The following is a 21,483-nucleotide window of genomic DNA, read 5'->3' on the forward strand; positions in this document are numbered from 1 at the left end:
GTAATTGAAAACTTCTTTATGAATCTAGGTTTTTAGTCTTCAGATAATATTGGAATTTAGTGTATCAAATATTTCTCAATAAATACAATTGATTTCTGTTTGGAAATCAAACCTCTACAGTCTAAAAATATCATTTATATTTTTATAATGTAGATTTCTCTCCCTTTTTTCTAATTCTTGACTACTAGCACTTAAAGAATTTGGTTGTTAATGAAACTTAGTTTTATTTTCTGTCTGTCCTTAAAAGACATCATTTTCATGTTTATTTCCATTCCCATACCTGATCCTTAATGTGTGTGGTAATTCATGTCAATGACTGTAAAAATAAAAACCTGAGACTGAGTATGAACTCTGACAGAGGTTTTGATTGGAAAAAAACATGCTGAGAGACATGTGTGGGTAATGATTCTGAAAAATGAAGAAGCCTGTCAATTGAGATAAGAATGAGTGTTGTATTTTATCAGCTTCATGGGGAGAGTATGATTCTGTTAGTTCATAATAGCATTTTTTAAAGAAATCTCTTCCTCATGGTTAAGAGGATTTCCCCATGAATGGTAGAGATTTTATTTATTTATTTACTTACTTACTTTTTTGTTTTTTTCACCTTGAGATCAAATTTGTCCTTGGAGACATCCTATAACTGTTGGGATTTTTTTTTCTCTTGTACTAACGTAGCCTCTGTGGTAACAGGCTTTAGTGGAATAAGGGTGTGAGAATCTGTCCTATCTTTTCTCCATAAGGGTTACTGTTACTACTTTATCAGGATCATAGTGTGCCGAGTTTTTGAGCATATTGATATTTTGAAAAAAGCACTATTGGAGTAAAGCTTCCCTTAGAGAATATCAGTAGATCATGTTTTACTTTTAAATTCTTATTCTTTAATCAGTTATTTAGAATTAATAGAAATGTATTATCCATTTATTTTTTCTCTGCCTAATGAATATCGTAACTAATTGCACTTTCATGTTTCTAACCTCGCAAATCCATGCTAGATAACAGTACTGAGGGAAAAAGTGTTCATTGTATTCATTAATATTTCTACTTTCCTAGAATGTAATAAGGAAGATCCAGTCCTATATTTGAGCTGTAAGCCTCATCAAATACTTGATATGGACCTTAAAGTACCACTGACTAATGAAGCCAAGGAAAAGGCTTTGGCTTTTGCAGCACAACAACAGATGTCAACTCTTGAGTATGAACGAAGAGCTGTCACTGGCACACTGGAGAGCAGTACCATCCGTGTAGCCATTGCCCTCCTAGGACTAACCAAGATTGAGGTAGGAATAGAGAAATGATGCCATTCAGTTTTTTAAGGAAAAATGGACATCTATTTATTTGTTTGTTTTTGTATGTCTCTGTGTGTGCATGTGCACACATTTGAGCCTGCATATACCAGGACATGCATATGGAAATCAGAGGAGAATTTCCAGGGATTAGTGTTCTCCTTTTACCATGTGAATCCTAAGGATCTAACTCAGATCATCAGTCTTGAGGGCCAGTGATTATACCTGGAGAGATGTCTCCGTGGCTCCAATTATTCTTAAAACTTTGCAGTTCTCTTATTGTATAGTTAAAATACTTTTAGATAGAAAATGATGAATATTCTTCTTTTCCTAGAAGGAATTTCAGTGATGTTGTACTTCATTTTTAAAATATAATGACATTCTCCCATGCTTGACACCGACCCCCCAACCCACCCCACCACCCACTCCCCAGGGATAGTGAGACCCTCCATGGGGGACCCTCAAAGTCCTTCACATCATCTTGGGGAGGGCCCAGGCCATCCTTCCCTTATCTGGGCTGCAATAGTATCCCTCCATAGGGAATGGACTCCCAAATTCCATTTGTGCTCTATGGATAAACACTGGCTCCACTGTTAGAGGTCCCATAGACTGCCTTGGCCTCTTAGCTGTCACACACATTCAGAGGGTTTGGTTCAGTCCAATGCTGGTTCCCCATCTTTACGACTAGGGTCTCCATGATCTCACTAGATCAGGTCAACTCTTTCTGTGGGTTTCTCCAGCACTATCTTGGCTCCTTTGCTCATCCAGGAGTGCGAGGGAATGGGGGGATGGATATGTAAATAAGAGTGCTTCTAAAATAAATTTTTAAAAAGTAAAAAAATATAATGACATCTGAAATAATTTTAATTATCACAGTGTAGACTTGAATTCCCAATAATTATCAGTTCTGACTGAACATGTGAATGTTCTGGGCACCTTAAAGTAACTCCATCACACAGGCCAACTTTAGAACAATTATATTTGAATCTCAGCAAATGTGTGAGTGGGAATAAGTTCTACAAATTGTCCAAGATGAGGCCTAGTATCAAATTGCCAAACTTCTTATAGACACTCTAACCATGCCCAGCTGTATGTTTAAAAGAATGGTTACTTAAACCTCTTCAAGCTGCCGTTTTTTATGTTTTTAATGTAGTGGTAAAGGTAATTGGTGAAAATTGAGAAAAGTTTTTACAATATCTGTTAAATAATGTTCTGTTCATGCATACTTGTGATTGCTGTTATGATTGTTATAATCAGAATTATCATCAGGTAGTTTTCTTCATCCTTGTTGAAAACATACACACATACACACTCACTCAATCTATCTCTCTATTGATAGATATATAAAAATATAGAAATATGTCTATCTATATACATATATATAATAGATAAATCGATATTTCAACTAAATAGTTGACATTCTAAAAATGCTTTATTTGTTCAGGTCCTAGAATCAATAAAGTCTATTAAAATATTTTTAAAATGCTTAAGATACATGATTTTAAAGCTCTAATAAGCTCAAAATTATCAAATGCTAAGGATTGGACAGTTTCTTAATTAACTTAGTCTGAATACTTCCAAGAAGTTGATTCTCTGACTAAAGCTCATAGTTCTGCTGAATAGTGGATTTGGGGATTCACATATGTCGCTATCACAAGAAGGTTTAATGAGTGATCATTTTGAAGTATCAGCCTATCATAAGAACATCCCTTTTCCTTTTTATCTTTTAAAATTTGTTTTTTCGCTATTCTCAAAATAATTTATTAAAAACGGTTAAGAGAATTTGTCTGTGATAGTTTTTTCTTACTGTAGGTATGTGTTGATTTTATACTTCTTTCGGCATATAAAGTTAGGTTTCATATGAGATTGACATTGGCATTTATTTGTTATTTCTCTTTTCAAGTTGTAAATTCATAGAAATCTAAAAGGATATTTTTAAACCTTTTTGTCTGTCATGATATCTATCACGTGATGTCTATTCTGAGTAAATAGTGTCACTTATATCTTGCTTCACTTCCACTATTAAAGCTTCTGTCCAATTTTCATAAGGACAGTATTGTATCTAGAGGAGGATTTAAATGGGAATGTGCTGTAACCCAGATGTTATGAATAATGACCATATGGATTTTAAAAATACAAAACCTAGATATGAAACTATCTGGACATCTGGATATCCAAAAAGGCCTGATACCTAGTTGTTTTTATGTAGTCAAAGAAGATAGTGACTTGGTAGGTAGGTCCTGCAAATGATGTTAGTATGTGATGTATAGATGTGAAGGAACATAGGTTTCTACTCATGAAGTAAAGCCATAGTTCAGGATTGTTCATTAGTAGAATATTTTCCTTACAAGAGAAGTTATTGGCTACTATAAGCATTAGAAAAGGGAACATTGGCCACTGTTAAAGATGGCACCATTGGTAACTTGTATGGATTAGTGCTACTTTCTACATATTTTGACGATAACACCTCTAAAGAAATAAACTTGTGTTTGCTTTTTATCTGTTTTTCCACATGTGTTTTATCTCAGTGTATAATGCTACCCTGAGATTTGGAGGGAAAAGATAAGAAAATTATAATACAATTTCATTGTTCATTTACAGTGCCTTTTGCTCTTTAATATGTCGAAGTTGAAAAAGCCTAAATCCATTTTATATACAACAGAGCTGAGCCTTCCGGCCCATTTCAATATACCCAGAAAAATTTACATCCCTCAGATTCCAGAGCCTCCAGCTATCCAGACTCAATCTCCACAAATTAACCCTCACATTGTAACAGGTAATCAATGATACTTTGATTGGAATACCTAGAAGTATTATAGATATTTAAAGGCAGGAGCATTTGAGAAGAGAACAGTATTTATTTATGGTTAATATATCTTTGATGCAAACCATGTTTTTATTATTAATATATTTGCTACTGATTTCGTGAAGTATGCCTATTCTGTAATTGTGGTCAGGAAGGTATGAATTAGATTAGCATGAATATTGGTACATAAGTAGTATCAAATACTAATAATGTAGTAAACATGTGACTAAAAATTTTTGCTGAAATTACTTTTCAATTTTATTTTCATTTCTGTTCACTTAGTGTAGAGTACTTAGACTATAATTTTATTGCTAGTGATATCTTCAAATATATGACTATAGGTTTATATATGATGTGTTTTGGTTTTTTAGTAAATGTTTTATTAGGGAAGTTTCACTTGTTGATCTCCTCTAAGCCTGAGAGAGTGGTTACAAATGATAAACTCAAGGATATTCTCTTCACTTTGGTTTCCTAGGAGACCAACCAGGCGAGAAGCAACTGCCAAGCACCCAAGCAGGTAACAAGAACTTAAGAGTTAGAACTAGAATATGGCAGTAACCAATAAAAGACCATGTGGAAAACTTGAGGGTTTATTCCTTTACCAAAAATTCCAGTTAAAATGAGTGAATGAGTGAATACCTCGACAGGTACAATTCTGAGACAGAATATTCTACAATAAGAAGGATTATTAACCCCAAATTAATGTAATCCAGAAGTATATTGGTAAGGAGATTTGGGAAAGCAGGCTCCAGGAAAGTGTGAAAAATTATTTTGTTGTATATGTAGATGCTATAGCATTCTTTGCTTAAAGGTTGCAGACTACAATGTACTAAATATAACAATTCATTATAAGAGTTTTTATAATAGATATACAGCTATTATATCAAATATAAACAAAAAACAAATGGCTATTAAATTTGCTAACTTATTTGATATAGTTTTCATTCTTAAACTTTAACATTGCACCTAACAAGGATGATGGTTTAAGCAGTCTGAAGACTACTACAGGCACAGCTTCTTCAGAAAACTACGGTTAACAATCCTGTACTTATCTTATTAATGTTTTGTAAAAATCCACTTTTTACATTGTTAGTAGAATGAATAAAAGAATTTGCTTAATCATTTTTCTCTCCACATATCAGACAGCTTTTGGACATATTTATTCCTAGATCCTAAGTTGATTCTCATTCCATTGATTTTTTTTTGTTCTTACTGCCAGGCTTTTGTCATATGTGAACACAACTGTCTTATTTTAGGTTTTCTATTGATGAGAAATTACACCATGACCATGGCACCTGTTACAAAGGAAATTATTTGATTGGGTAGTTGGTAGATCAAATGTCCAGTCCATTATCATCATGGTGGGACATAGTGGCTTTCAGGTAGACATGGTGCTAAAGAGGTAGCTGAGAGTTCTCCATTTTGTGTAGGCAACAGGAAGTGAATTGAACCACTGGGCATGGCTTGAGCATATATGAGACGTCAAAGCCTACCTCTACAGTGACACACTTCCTCCAACAAGGGAATATACACACTCCAACAAGGCTACACCTCCTAATACTGCCACTCCCTATGATCTTATGGGAACCAATTATATTCAAGCAGCCACAATCCTCTCTGTGGCTCCCATAAGCTTGTGACAGTATCATAATGCAAAATGAATTTAGTCCAACTTCAAAAGTCTCCACAGTCTGTTACAATTTCAACATTATATATATATATTTGAATTACAAACAAGATTATTTCCCTTCTCCCTCCCTTCCTCTTCTACCACCCCCCAACTAAACTCCTACCTGTCATATGCCCTTTCTTCTAATCTACACCTGACTCAAAATTTCTGCTTCCTCCTGACCTCTGCATCCTTCCTTTTCTTCCCTTCTCACTCTCGTAGCTTCCTCCCCCCTCTTCCCATGTTCTCAATTTGCTCAGGGAATGGTGACCCTTTCCCCTTCTCCAGGGGACAAAGTTTGTCTCTTTTAGGGTCTTCCTTGTTTACTAGTATCTCTGGCAGTGTGGATTGTAGGATGGTAATCCCTTACTCTATGTCTAAAATCCATATATGAGTGAGTACATATCATGTTTGTCTTTTTGTGATTTGGTTACCTCGCTCAGAATGATTTCTTCTAGTTCCATCCACTTGCCTGCAAATTTCAAGATTCCATTGTTTTTTTCTGCTGAGTAGTACTACATTGTGTAAATGTACCACATTTTCTCTATCCATTCTTCGGTTGAGGGGCATCTAGGCTGCTTCCTGTTTCTGGCTATTACAAATAATGCTGCTAAGAACATGGTTGAACAGATGTCCTTGTTATATGAATGTGCTTCTTTTGGGTATATGCCTAGGAGTGGAATTGCTGGGTCTTGTGGTAGACTCATTCCCATTTTCTTGAGGAGTCCCCATACTGATTTCCAAAGTGGCTGTACAAGTTGGCACTCCCACCAGCAGTGGAGGAGTGTTCCTCTTTCTCCGCATCCTCTCCAGCATAAACTGTCATTGGTGTTTTTTTATTTTAGCCATTCTGACAGGAGTAAGATGGTATCCCAGAGTTGTTTTGATTTGCATTTCCCTGATTGCTAAGGATGTTGAACACTTTATGTGTCTTTCAACCATTTTAGATTCCTCTATTAAGAATTGTCTATTTAGTTCTGTACCCCATGTTTTAATTGGATTGTTTGGTGTTTTGGAGAATAGCTTCTTGAGTTCTTTGTATATTTTGGAGATCAGCCCTCTGTCAGATTTGTCAGCCCAGTCTGTGGGCTGTCGTTTTGTCTTGCTGACTATGTCCTTTGCCTTACAGAAGCTTCTCAGTTTCAGGAGGTCCCATTTATTAATTGTTGATCTCAGTGTCTGTGTTACTGGTGTTATGTTCAGGAAACGGTCTCCTGTACCGATTAATTCAAGGGTATTTCCCACTTTATCTTCTAGTAGGTTCAGTGTGGCTGGGTTTATGTTGAGGTCTTTGATCCATTTTGACTTAAGTTTTGTGCAGGGTGAAAGTCTTGGGTCTATCTGTAGTCTTCTACATGTTTGCAACCAGTTATGCCAGCACCATTTATTGAAGATGTTCTCTTTGTTCCAGCACATATATTTGGAATTTTTGTCAAAAATCAGGTGTTCATAGGTGTGTGGGTTAATATCAGGGTTTTCAACTCTATTCCATTGGTCTACATGTCTATTTTTGTGCCAATTCCAAGCTCAACAAATTGGATCTAGAAGAAATCAAATTTCAACATTATTTAAAAGTCTAAATTTCAAAGTCTTTTCTGAGATTCATGCAATCACTCAACTGTAATCACCTGTAAAAATAAAAAATAAAACTGCCCAAAGCATATCATATACTCCCAACATATAATGGCACAGGCTATACATTACTATTCCTGGGTGTAGGAAAGGGAGCATGTTGAGGAAATACATGATCAAAGCAAGATTGATCACAAACTCCAAACCCTTCATCTCCAAGGCTGATGTTAAAATGTTCTTCAGATCTCCATTCTTTAAGCTTGTTGACTGCAACACACTTCTTTCTCTTGGCCTGGTTCCACTCCCTGTTAGTAACTTTCTTTGGCACTTATCTCATAATTCTGTCATCTCTAACATCTTGGGTCTTCCAAGGCAATCCAGGCTTCTTCACAGCTTCACACCATGGCCTCTCTTGGCCTTCATTCCGGGATACCCCTGATACATTCCAGGACTCAGTAGCTTTCTTTAGTCATGGAGGAATACTTCACAATCCCTTTCTTCTGACCTTGACTCTAAAGCCAAAACCACACAGCCAATCCTGCCAAATTCTACTGCTTGGTGGGACTAGAACATAGCCAACTTGTTCAATTATATCTTCAGCAGCTTTCTGCTTTTGATAGTTTACTTCACAGCCAAAGCCTGGCTGTCATCAAACTGGATCTGTAGATAAGGATGGCCTTGAATTCAGAGATTTCCCTGAGCCTTAAAATTCCTTCATCAACATTAAGCTGAGGTTATCAGGCACCTCCAACTCCTTTTCAGTAGACCATCTCTTGATTATTACTTCATCTGACCATCCAAACTAGCTTGTGACACCTTTTTTTTTAAACTGTGTGGTCTTCCATATTAAACCTAGAATCTCCACTCAGAGTGCCCATATCAATAAACTCAGCCTGTTCTCCTATTATGTTTCTTCTACCATTGTCCCACACCCTTTAAATCTATTCCCAAAAATATTACCCAGACTTGTGCTTGAATAAATTAGCAAAATCATTAAGCACCTTAGCAGTGTAGCAAACTTCCCCATGGACTACACTTTCTACTTCACCTCTGGGAGTCTGCTTTGCCTTGGTTCTGGTTATAGGTCTAGAGGCAACTGTTGGTGGGCTTTGAGGGACATTGTTATTGCTTTGCATGGCATTTCCTTCTACAAAAAGTCACTGCTGTTTTAGCAGACACTAAAGGTTAATTTCCTCAGTGTAAGGTGAAAAGGGTGCTATTTGAAGGGGCAGGGCTGAGGTAATATTTCCTCAGGTTAGGTTAAACCCTTGAGAATCTGAAGGTTCAAGGTTCTCAGCATCAATAGCATCCTCCCACACATCCCATCCCAGGTTGTAGGATCCCATTCTTTACCAATCAATGCCCTTACTATAACCTCTGACACCCTCTGAGGCTGAGACATGAATTTTCACTGTAATTCAGCCAATCTTACAATGGGGGCTTTGGATTGATTTTCTGCTACTGGAGCTATGTGGCTGCTGGAGAGAAGACTGGGAGAGCACACTTAGACCTTTAGACTGTTTATTCACATCTGGAGGTGGTCAACTTCATTACTAAGCCCTCTGTTGTGGTTCACTGTAATCCAAAGTTGGTTAATTTTATCATGGAGCATATTTCTATCCTTATCAGTTTATCTAGAGATATTAAGAGCAACCAACCTTCAGCATAATTTTCCTAATTTTCCCCAAACTGCCAAAAGTTTCACTAAATCCATGGCCATTCACTATTGATGAATCCAGATAACCAGTGACATTTATCTCTTCAAGTTTGAAATATGGCTTATACCATGGGCTTTCAGTATTTTCTGAGCTCCCATTAGAAATGGTAGCAGAAAAGTCTTCAGTAGCAGAAGATGCTGGTGAATTTGAAAGTGCTGTCGAATTAAAAACCCTATTCCAGATATTTAAAAGATTCCTCTTCATACTTCTGTTTCTCTAGAACCACTCTTGTACCAAAATCTATATTGGGGTTTCCATTGCTGTGAAGAATCACCATGACCATGGCAACTCTTATAAGGAAATTATTTAATTGGGTAGTTTACAGTTCAGAGGTTCAGTCCATTATCATCATGGTGGTACATGGTGGCATGCAGGCCAACATGATCCTGGAGAGGTATCTGAGAGTTGTACATACTATGTAGGCAACAGGAAGTAAACTGAGCCATTTGGGCATGACTTGAACATATAGGAGCACTCAAAGGCCTCCTCCAAAGTGACATACTTCCTCCAACATGGTCATACCTATTCCAACAAAGCCACACCTCCTAATAGAACCACTATTTATGGGGGCCAATTACATTCGATTCACCACAACAACCTAGTGTAAAATGTGTGGTCCTCAGTCCTTCCTTTGCGTGAATGACTCTTTAGAATGAATTAATTTTCCTCTCTTCTATTGTTTTTCCCCAATACCAGGGATGAATTTCCATTTCTTTTTTAAAAATCCTGCTTGTTCCTGCCAAAACTTGTTCTCCTCCACATACGTAATAGTATACTCACCATGCTCTCCATCTTTATTTTTGGTAGCCCAGTTCTCAGACAAATCATTTCCTACAATTTGAAATTCTAGGACTTTTGTAGCTGCTGTAACATCTTCTTTGATATCAGCCTTATATATTTCTATTTTCCATTGCTATTCTGTCTGTATCCACCTGATGGTAATCTCACTTTCTACTTTGGAAACCATAGTAACTGTAACTGGTAGTAGGCCTTTTTCTGACTATCCTCCCATACTTGGGTACAGGTGAAATAAAACTTTCCCTACACACAGTCGTTTTACTAGAGCAAACTAGCAAAGATAACTGGTAGAAAAGTCATATAACTTAATATAATTTCATATGGTTCTGCATACACTGTGTTGTTTAGTTTTATTTAGCTCTGCTTTTTGTGAGACAGGATCTCCTTGTGTAGTCAGACTGGCCTGGAGTCTGTCATCTTACTTCTTAATGTGTCCTGGATTGATATGTGTGCTCACTTTCATAAGTAATTTGCCTTTTTCTTTCTTGTGAGGTATTGAGATGGAGCACATGTATTCTTAAGAGGCAAGTTGTCTTCTACTGAGTTGTCCCAAAAGCAACATATTTTTTCTTTTAATTTTAAAAACATTTTCAGTTTGATAGGTAACTCAATTTTACCTTTATGGTTTTAGGTAAGAGATTACAGCTACAACTTTAATTATTTTGTTATAATTTATTATTAATTTTTCTATTTGTCATTTACCCATGGCTCTATACTCTGTAATAATTCAAACTGAATAGTTTAAACAGAAAATTTGTAACTTTAAATTTCTCATTATGATACTGTGCATTAGCTTGGTAGCAGTTCATTAAATCATTTTGCATTCTTAGTAGATCAGTCTTAAAGTAATTAAAATCAGTGAGCTGATTTTTAATGTAGGACAATGAGACAAATTTTACGGTATGAGAAATCAAAATGAAAAATACAAAGTGAATTTGCTATCTGCATTTCCATTCCCTCCTTCCCTATGTAAGTTTTAATTAGGAAATGAAATCTTATTTCAGCTATTTCTTTGGGAAATTTTGCATTCTTAAGACACTCTATATGAAAAGAAGCTCCCTAGTTAAAATGGTAACAATGTACCACTTCTTGATAGACCTTTTCTTAATTTTCCATTATATGCTCCACGAAGACACACAAAAATTATAATTAAAACTAAACAATAATGGAAAGATAACAACAAATCATTTATGTGAGTCCTGTGAGGAATTTCCAGTAATTGCTGAGCCAATGTGACTAGACTGAAAAGTACACTCTTTTTTTGTCCTTCATTAGCTCAAGCCCAATTAAAACATAATTTAGGTATAAAGAAAAAATAAACTAGTTGCCTCATATCCTTTTTCTCAGACCCTTATTTATGTGTACCTATGAGAATACTGACTATGTGCCACTTCTAATTGAATACTTTCATACTTATCATAGGAATCCAAAACTATCTTTCTGTTGAATGAATGTATAGTAATTGCTTTTGGAGGAGGCCAGGCTGTATAATGTCTGCCAATCTCTTAATCCTACGCTTGCATTCCTCTTGAAAAAAGGAAATCTGGACTTAAAATAACTATAACTGTGGTAGAAAATTTCCCCAAAATGATCCTATCAAGGAAGTATACAATCTTGTGGGACAATCTAGTCACGATCTTTAAGGTGTTGGTGAGAGTGGTGGCATAGATGGGAAGCATCTACATAAGCATTGTTATATACAACTAATGGGTGATAGAATTAATCAATTACCTAGAAGATAGAATTCATATAATGTAAACATTTCCACTGGAGTTTTATAAATGTTTCAACACATATCAGAAAATATCCTTCCTATATGTAATAGGTAGATACTAGTTTAGTGCAGACAATTGACCCCAAATCTGTATGTCAAGCTTAAGTCTAAGTGATATGAGAGTAAGAACCTGTACAAATAATCACTTAAGAAGAATACATCTCCCCTAATTTTAGAATCAAAAGAAAAATCGAAAGATGCAAAAAAATACCCAATGTATTTTTTCCTACTAAGCGACCATTCACGAATGATTCAAAACATTTAAAACTAACAATGAAATTGAGACAACTTAAAATGCAGATACTTGTTAATGAAACTAAAGAAATCAATTGTAGGCTAAGAAGACAGACTTTATTTAAAAAAGTAAACTTAGAATTCTTGTACAATAGTTGCTATAATAATTGATAAACATGGATAAATCTAATGAACACTCACTATAGAAGTAATAACAGTGACTCATAGCTCATAGCAGGCAGGCATGGTAGCTAGGCAACAAGTTGACAACTCACAATTGAATAGTTACTATACAGTTGCTATAGGTTCATGATAATCATGTTATCTTTGTATATGTTTTGTGACATCAAATTCATTGTAGAAAGTCATTTGAGAATTTTTTCTTGAATTAATAATGCTAATCTATATCAATAAAGCTATCATTTAACATGGAATATATATACTCAATTTTCATTCTTTTTATGAAATGAGGAAATACAGTAATGAGAAGATGCTATTTACTTTTTCAAATACCATGGAGCTTTTTTATTTTTTATTTAAATTAAAAGCATTCTTATTTTACATAGCAGTCCCAATTCCCTCTCCCTCCCATTCCCCCCACCATCTCCCCATCCCACCCCCCATTCACTCCTCAGAGAGGGTGAGGCCTCCCATGGGGAATCAGAAAAGTCTTTCACATCATTTGGGGCAGGACCTAGGCCCTTCCCCCTGTAACTAGTCTGGGAGAGTATCCCTCCTTAAGGAATGGGCTCCAAAAAAGTCATTCATGCGCTAGGGATAAATACTGGTTCCACTCCCAGAGGCCCCATAGACAGTCCAAGGCCCCACAACTGACACCCACTTTCACAGGGCCAGTTTTGGTCTTATGCAGGTTACCTGCTTGTCAGTCTGGAGTGCATGAACTCCCACTTACTAAGGTTAGCTGTTTGAGAAGATGTTCTAACACAATGAAACTGTCACTTTATTGAATTATTTTTAAGTCAGATGCTCTTCTGTCTGTAAGAACATAGCAAAAGGACAAAATTGCACTTTCATGTGTGACTTGGACTTTCAAAAACTTTGCTTGAGTTTTTGGAAGTATAGTTCATAAACTGGTCATCTGTTCTCTGTCAATATAATTTCCATAGATTTATTTTCAATAAAAATATTTTGACTGGTACTCAGATATAAAATAGTATGTAAATAGTTTTTCACATTCAGTAGCTCATTTTCTTTTCTTATAAATTTTACTTAAATTAAAAACAGTCTTTTTTTACATATCAACCCCAGTTCCCACTCCTTCCCATTCTCCCATCGCCCCAAACTCCCCCTTCCATCCTATCCACAATGCACTCCCCAGGGAGGGTGAGGTCTTCCATGAGGTATCATCAAAATCAGTCAAGGCATTTGGGCCCAGGGCCTAGACCCTCCCCTGTGTATCTAGGCTAAGAGAATATCCCCCCATGGGAAATGGGCTACTGAAGTCCATTCCTGCACTAGGGATACATCCTGTTTCCTCTGCCAGAGGCCCCATAGACTGCCCAGTGCTCTTAGCTACACACACATTCAGGGGGACTGGTTTGGTCCTATGTTGGTTATCAAGCTGTCAGACTTGACAGGGTACTCAAGGTCCATGAGTTCCCACTTGCTCAGGTCAGCTGTTTTTGTGGGTTTTCCAAGCTTGTTGTTGTTTTTTATTTAAATTAGAAACAAGCTTGTTTTACATGTCAATCCCAGTTTCCTCTCCCTCCACTCTTCCCTTGCACCCTTTCCCATCCCCTTATTGCTCCCCAGGGAGGGTGAAGACTTCCATGGAGGATCTTCAAAGTCTGTCATATCATTTAGACCAGGGCCTAGACACCCCCCCCCCCGTGTCTAGTGTGGGAGAGAATCCCTCTATGTGGAGTGGGCTCCCAAAGTCTTTTCTTTTTTTTTCATGCTACAAAAATAGGTCTTTATTCTTAGGAAAATATAGTCAGAGCTAGCTTCCTTATGCTATACATAAAATCTTAACGTCAGAGGCAGTACATATAGTACAGATAGTTTGATCTCCAAACAAGCACAAACCCACTAAGTTGGGGAAAAAAAAACAGGTAATTTGAAGTTTTTGGCGAAAGACAGTACTTCACGCATCTTCTTTTACTAGGCATAAATACTGATCCAGCACAATGTTAGAAATATTTTGGAAAGAAATGGTTTACTTCTAAGGGAACACACGCACACTAGAATCAATCAGTATATTCTTTACAACATGGTAGTTACTTTGGATGTTTAAGGCAAAGAAACAAATACTGGCCTTTTTCAATAAATCTTTAAAGAAAACAATATTTTCTTGAATTCTACTTACAATGATTTTTTTAGATTTGGAGGGAAAGAGTATAACTTTATTCTTTAGAGTCACTTAATGATTTGAAGTATAATATAAATGTAAGAATGAACTTAGCTTTCACTTTAATGCTAATCATAGTTATTGGGCATTCATAAAAGATGAAGTTAAAAACTAGAGTAGAGAACCCCAAGTTTGCAAAAATATGGCAGATACAACTGGATCATCCATATAGTCTCGTCAATTTTTTTCACTCTGAGTTAAATGGAGCCATTTGACTAGTTTGGACCAGTTAAATATTTCATATTAATTTGATATTGAATACTGGAAATACCCATTTCTCTTGCTCTAACTTACCATCCAAACTGTAAGAAAAAAGCAATATATGAATGTCTTTCAAAACATGGAAACCCTATTGACGTTTTAGAGTGGAAGGTCTCTTCCATAAAACTGTGCAAGACAGAATATGTTACATTAGAGATACCTAGTCTATTCCAAGTCAATGTAATTTCACAGAATAATATTAAGTATTACATGCCAAAATTAATTTTAGGTCTTATGATGTTTAAAATGACTAGTGTTTTTAAATTGTTTTGCTAGCTTTAGAAGGAACAGTTTCAGTTCCTCTACGATTTGCTCCCCTTGGGCCTGGACGATACCCTTGTAAAATTTTGTTGGTATCAAGATATGATGTGCGTGTGTATGTAATTGAAGGTATAGTAAATGAAGAAGAACCAGAGGCTGAATTGTTGTTTAAAACACCAGCATTTGAACCACTCACACAGCATATCCCAATAGTAAGTGAAAACTTGTTTTTCTGACTATTTTCATGTTTTACTGGAGCTTCTGGCTATAAAACATGACTCTGTATAAGTGCTAAGTGACATTAAAAGGAAATTACATTATATTTTCCTAAATATATAATGAAACCAGAGAAAGATCCAATAGGATATTTCTACCTTCTCTGTGCAGTATTACAAATTCATAGAAATGATATAATAGCCAGGAAATAAATTTCAGGATGCTGTATTTTGAGATTCTGCACTTCTTTGCTGTCTCAAACTACTACTGTCCTCTCATTTTGAGGTTTCCCTATCTATTATAATTGTATTTTAGGCTGAAAATTGTTTTTCCTCATTATTTCATGGTTTCTTTCCTGAATATAAATTAAATTGCAATGCGAGCATCATTTCTGGAACTCCAGGATCCACAAGACTGATACTACAGTACTTGCGTAGCCATCCCAACCTAATTGTATTTTTTATGGCTCTAGAAATAAGAATTGGTGTATAATTCAGCTTTACCAACATCATTCTTCTAATATATGTGTAACTGTTTTCATGTTTTAGAAAAATGAAACAAAGAAACCTTGGAAATTTCAAATTAAAATAGAAGGAGAATGGTTTTGTGGACCTCCGATTTTACATGTTGGCCCTGGTGAAACTATTCAGTATCCTTTGACATTCAAACCCATTTTGGAATGTGAAGTTATGGTATGAAATCATGGATTCTTCCTTACATTATTAATATTTAAATGAACAAATATATAGATAGTAGTCAATGTAGTTAGTTATACAAATGTTGATAATTTGTATATTCTATAAACTTGATAGTTTTTCTTAAAATGTTTGAAAGGACAATATTTAGCATGCTCCAATGCTGTTGTCTATGAATATTTATATCTAGATTATTTTCAGAAAGCATGCTCAATAAATATGAAACATTTTTCCTATTCATTAAGTCAGTTGCTACATCTGAAAATTCTCCCTTATCAATATTTCTTTGACAAGGTGGTGAAATACATGTAATTGTGTGAGACTGCTTACATATAATGTATAATTTCCAGAAAGATAAAAATTAATAGCATTTCATTAGTACATTCTTTATTTAATGAAATAATTTTATATGAACTGTAAGCTTCAGTAACTAACAGTTTCTTAAAGCTCCTTTTGTTGCTGAGACTCAAGAATAGTGTGAGAGATTGTTTGGCATTCAATTATGACTACTGACTGCCCTAGAGTTGAAAATTATCTTGTTTATCACAGGGTAAACTTACTTTACAAAATGAAGTGGATGGTATGGCACACATCATTGAAATTGATGGGATTGGGACAAAACCCCTGGCCTTGGATCACATTGTTATAGACTGCAAAGTGGGAAATGTGACAGATAAGTCCATAATAGTACCTAATCATACAAAAAGTCTGCTGACATTTAAGGTAAGACATTTTTAGTAAGAAAATCATTCATTCTGAATACACTTTAAATTTTATGAATTATGTTAATCATGTGGAAAATTTAAATAATTCTACTTTTTATTATTCCACCAGGTAATAAATATAATTTTAATTGCTAAATGGGTTTAGCATCAAATAAGTTTGTTATTGTTTTTTTTTTACTTTGTTTTCTAATTTCTTTTGTGCTTGTTTGATTTGTTTGAGATTGTGACTTGCCAGTTCTCAAGTACTTGGGTGTGGCCACCTGCTACCACATCTAACTTCAAACAAGTTTTATACTTAAATATTAGTGTGTAATTATGAAACTCTTTCAAGTTTACTTACTCATATCGTGGTTATTTTTCTTTGAATATACTATACATAGTAATACAAGATAGTTTCCAGAAAATATAGGAGCAAAATTATTTTTTAAATATTTTTTAAATAGAGTATGTCTTTGTAGCCTATGCTCACCTCAAACTCAAGATCTTCCTCTTTATCTCCTGAATACAGGAATTGCAAAGATATTCCACTGTGCTGGTGGAAGAGGCATAGGTCATTGGTGAGAATCTGTGCTTAGCCTTCACAAGTTTAATCCCCAGCACAAAAATAAAAATCCAAGTCTTACTCTTATTTTTTACCTACAAATTATAATGTGTCCAATGTGCTCATCAAAACAAGTTTTATCAATCAACCATAGGTCCCTGCATTCATGTTCAAAGGAGATGACAGAAATGTGGAAACTCCCTGAGCTCATCCTATGCTTCTTTTAAATATAAAAAATATATACTTTGGTATATTTCTTACTAGATTTCAAAAACGTTCTTTGTAGTAAGTATTATAAGTTAAAATCTCTTGTCAGTACTAACTAAAACCTTTCAGTATCATGTCTTAACATCAAAATGTAGTCTGTAGTTCCTGATGTGGCTTTTACTCGCCACATGTTATTGTCCTGTTTACTATTCTTCATTGTATGAGTGTAATCTATTCAGATTTACTCTCTCTCCCCACTTCTCTCCCTCCTCTTTTTACCTTGCCCATCACGTGACATGTTCCTCCCTATTTTTTCCTCTCTTTCTTATCTAGCTCCCTTAACTCTCTTTCTCTTATACAGGGCTCTGTGCATGCTAGGCAAATGTACCCTCTCAGCTGAGGGACAATGTTTTATGTCCATGTTTTTTGTCCATATTATAAAGCATAACATTGAGGCCTTGAGGACATAATAGTGCTTAATTTCTTTTGTTTTACAAACACATGAAAACATAAAGGGTGTTATTAAATTTAGCAATTAAAATTATATAAAAAACAGGGCTGGAGAGAATGAAGGTAGGTTGGTATGGAAGGATATAATTTTTTGTAGATCCACTTTCGGGAATTTATCATCAATTAAGAAAGCCTGCCAAGAGTTTTGTAAAACACACAACACACACACACACACACACACACACACACACACACACACACACACACACACACATTTAAAAATGTCCAATTATCCTACATCACTTATTTAGTTCATTTTGTTGCCATGGCAGTATTGGTGTCTAACTTGCTACTTTAAATTTTACCTTACAGAAGAAATGTATGTTAAAAATGGAAAGCAATTAAAATTAACAATTTTCACATAGTAACTTTGCTTGTGCAATTAAATGTGTATTATTCTCTCGTGTAAGCATAATGGATTACTGCATTCTTAACATTTTAATACACATAATACTGAGACAATACTCATTGCATATCCAGAAATTGGAATGGTGGCTCATTTTGTAGTTCTATTTTTAATTTTAACAGCTCTAAATCATTCCGTAGAACAAGACACCTGGATTCAGCTTAGCTACCCCATCTTTTATTGTTGATGGCAACACCCAAGTCATCATAATCATTTCATAGTTTTATTTATAAATTATACCACAAAATTAGAACAACAAATGAACAAGAACAAAACTATCCAGCTGATTCACAGCTGCCCAAAACTGAAAATTATTCTGTATGTTGAAGGAAATAATACCACTACTTAGTCAGGCTGCACAATGTCTTTGCATTGAATTCTAGTCAGTACTTCTGCATTCTCTCTTTTTTTTTGGTCTATAAAATGTAATTTAATTCAGTGTGCTCAGTTTGTTCCCTCTTCTTCTTCCCCCTCCTTCCCCATCCCTTCCCCCCTCTACCTCCCTCCCTCTACCCATCCTTTACCCTCCCATTCCTTCCTTTGCCTTTGCCTACTTTCTCCTTTCTTCCTTTCTCTCTTCCTACCACCATTTCTTTCCTGTTCCCTACCCCTCTCCATGTTTGTTGTTTCATTTACTTCAGTATATACATATTCTTTTTTTTTCTTTTTTTTTTTTTGGTTTTTCGAGACAGGGTTTCTCTGTGTAGCTTTGGAGCCTATCCTGGCACTCGCTCTGGAGACTAAGCTGGCCTCAAACACTCACAGAGATCCACCTGCCTCTGCCTCCCAAGTGCTGGGATTAAAGGCGTGTGCCACCAACGCCTGGCAGTATATACATATTCTTAAACATTCCCACAATCAAAGACTATTCCATTTCTATTCAAGTGTTTTTATCCTCTATTTAAATCATTTTGTAAATCTATTGATCCCTCAAATCTATAATGAGATAAGGATATTACAATATTCCAAAATCTGTAAGGGAAGGAGTACATATTTGAGGAAAAAAAAAACTGTTATGAGTAAAGACTGATGGCATTTGAGAACCTGGCCTACTTCATTCTGCATGCCTCTGCAACTTTGCATTTGTAGCACATGCAAATAATGGAAACCTTTCAAACAAGACAATATGCAGGTTTGGCACAGATGGATATTTGACCTTTCTTAAGTTATCCTGAAAATATCCACTAGCAAGAATTTCTTGTTATTTAGCTTCTCTAAGGGTTTTGTTTTCATACAAAGATCCTGTTCTAAGACTATCTGTCAAACGCACTCAATAATTGTTTAACTTTGCCTTGCTGAAGCCTGCAATATAAGTAATAACCAACAAAACTTTGATTGTAAACTTCATAAGAAGATCTGGAATATATAATATTCTTATGTGATATTAAACAATCTTGTCTATCCCTTGAAATCAAGCAAATCACATTTATGTATAAAGGTTTTGGCATGCCAAAGACAGATGGAAGAGGGTTGAATTTTTCATCTGAGGCATACATTGAAGTTCTGCCTGAATATGTCAGAATTGTATGCTGAGTACTAGAGGGATGCTCTAATACTTAATGTAATGATCCTTGCCAGATTAGTGTTTGTGGTGCAAAGGATTCAACGAGCATATGCCAAATAATTGCTGAAGTTGTCACCAATATCTCATTGGGGATTACAGTGATTACACATTAATTATAGTGAATTCCTGTTTTATACAATTAGTCCATAGAAATCTCTAGACTATCAAAGACAGAAGGAACAAAGAGATGAACCAGACATTCATGCTGACATTACTACTAGTACTTCTAGTGGTACTACTACTACTGCTGCTGCTGCTACTGCTACTACTTCTACAAATTGAAAAATAAAGTAAATGAAACAAATTTTCAGTATATAACCTCAGGGGTAGATTTAAAGTAACAGCAGAAGAAAAAAAATCAAATTTTACCAAACTCAGACATTGGTGAAGCAGCATAAAGCATATCAGCATATCACCAACAATAGTACTTGAGAAGAAAATGACAACAGAATAATTCAAAAAGCTAAAGGAAAGTATTGTTCCAGAAATTATAAAAATATATTAATCTACATATCTCAAAAGCCCAGCCAATTTAAAGTTGACAAAATCAAAATTATCCACACCTAGAGCATCATTTGATTTTTCAAACATTTGAAAGAAAAAAAAAGTGAATGATCAAAGTAGAAACAGCAAAATGTGTGTCTAGTTACATACATACAGTAGATTCTCTGTAATATGATTATAATGTTCGGAAGGCTGGGACTATAGAATTGCTTTGAGTTCAAGGCTGCCTTAATAAATAGTGAGTTCAGTGAGTTCCAGGACAGCATGGTTTGCAGTATGAAACCAAGTCTCAAAAAATAAGAAATGGGAAGTAAGAAAGGAAAAAGGGTAGGAAGAGGAGAGAGATAGGGAGAAAGCAACTGGATCAATGGATAGATACATAGATAGAGGAGTAGGTGTGTTATCTGTACAATAAAATATTAAGCCGTCTTCAAGAAGGACATCACTTTTTTGTAACATAGATGTGTTCAAATAAGATAAAAAAGGCAACAAACAAATATTACATGTGAATCAAAAATAGATAAGACTAGGATGCTGTTCATAGGGTATATGAATATGTACGTATGTTCTCAGTGTGTTTGCATGTGTGTTTATGATCAGTATATTGTGAAAACAGAGGTCTTGGTTTACAATTCACCTTTTTGGGTATTTTCAGATTTTTTGATAATGTGGGGAAATCTCCACCTGACAATTATATCCCATACATGTTAAGAGATATCATTCTTACCAACTTAAAAAAAATATTTACAAAAGAAATTGCTATAATAAATGAAAACTGTAAAATTTTATATGTGGGCACTAAAGATATGGCTTATTGTTTATGCAAATTTGCTGTTCTTCTATAGAACTCAAGTTCAGTTTTTAGCGCCCATATCAGGGAGTTTACAACCACCTATCATTCCAGTTTCAGGGGCACCAAGGCCTTCTTCTGATCTTTATAGTCACCCACACATGAGTAGATACACACATACACATACAGACATACACATAAATATAAATTAAAATGCAAGTCTTCAAAAATCTTTTCAAGTGTTAGATTTATTTATTGGGAATTCACCAGTATATAGACACAATTAACTTAAATTTTAATCAAGCTTGTGCCAAAACTGGGCTTAAATATTCTTCACATGTTATGTTTTTACTAACATGCAAACTCATTGAAATAGCTCTATTCCTTATATGTCAAATTCCACTAAAAATTGTCCATCATCTATAAAGAAACTGGTATTTTGATCATCAATAATTAAGTAGCAAAAGAAAATAACATTTCTTTTCTGCAAAAGTTATTTCCCTTGTTCTGCTTTTCCATAAGCCTTTTCTCAGTTGTTTTTCCTTTTATAGTGTAAGGCAATTTTCTGACTTCCTTTTCAG

At 35.2% G+C, this 21,483-nt stretch overlaps 1 protein-coding gene across 1 annotated transcript in view; it reads left to right on the forward strand.

The window, feature by feature from the left end:
* Cfap47 (cilia and flagella associated protein 47) overlaps nt 1-21,483 on the forward strand; it is a 261,790-nt gene that overhangs the window by 160,543 nt on the left and 79,764 nt on the right. The window contains exons 44-49 of the mRNA XM_027432785.2: nt 1,051-1,277; nt 3,885-4,059; nt 4,565-4,606; nt 14,760-14,956; nt 15,509-15,652; nt 16,205-16,378. Of these exons, the coding sequence (XP_027288586.1) occupies nt 1,051-1,277; nt 3,885-4,059; nt 4,565-4,606; nt 14,760-14,956; nt 15,509-15,652; nt 16,205-16,378 (959 nt within the window). The remainder of the gene's footprint in view (nt 1-1,050; nt 1,278-3,884; nt 4,060-4,564; nt 4,607-14,759; nt 14,957-15,508; nt 15,653-16,204; nt 16,379-21,483) is intronic.

Source organism: Cricetulus griseus, chromosome X (assembly GCF_003668045.3).
Source record: "Cricetulus griseus strain 17A/GY chromosome X, alternate assembly CriGri-PICRH-1.0, whole genome shotgun sequence".
NCBI classification, from domain to species: Eukaryota; Metazoa; Chordata; class Mammalia; order Rodentia; family Cricetidae; genus Cricetulus; species Cricetulus griseus.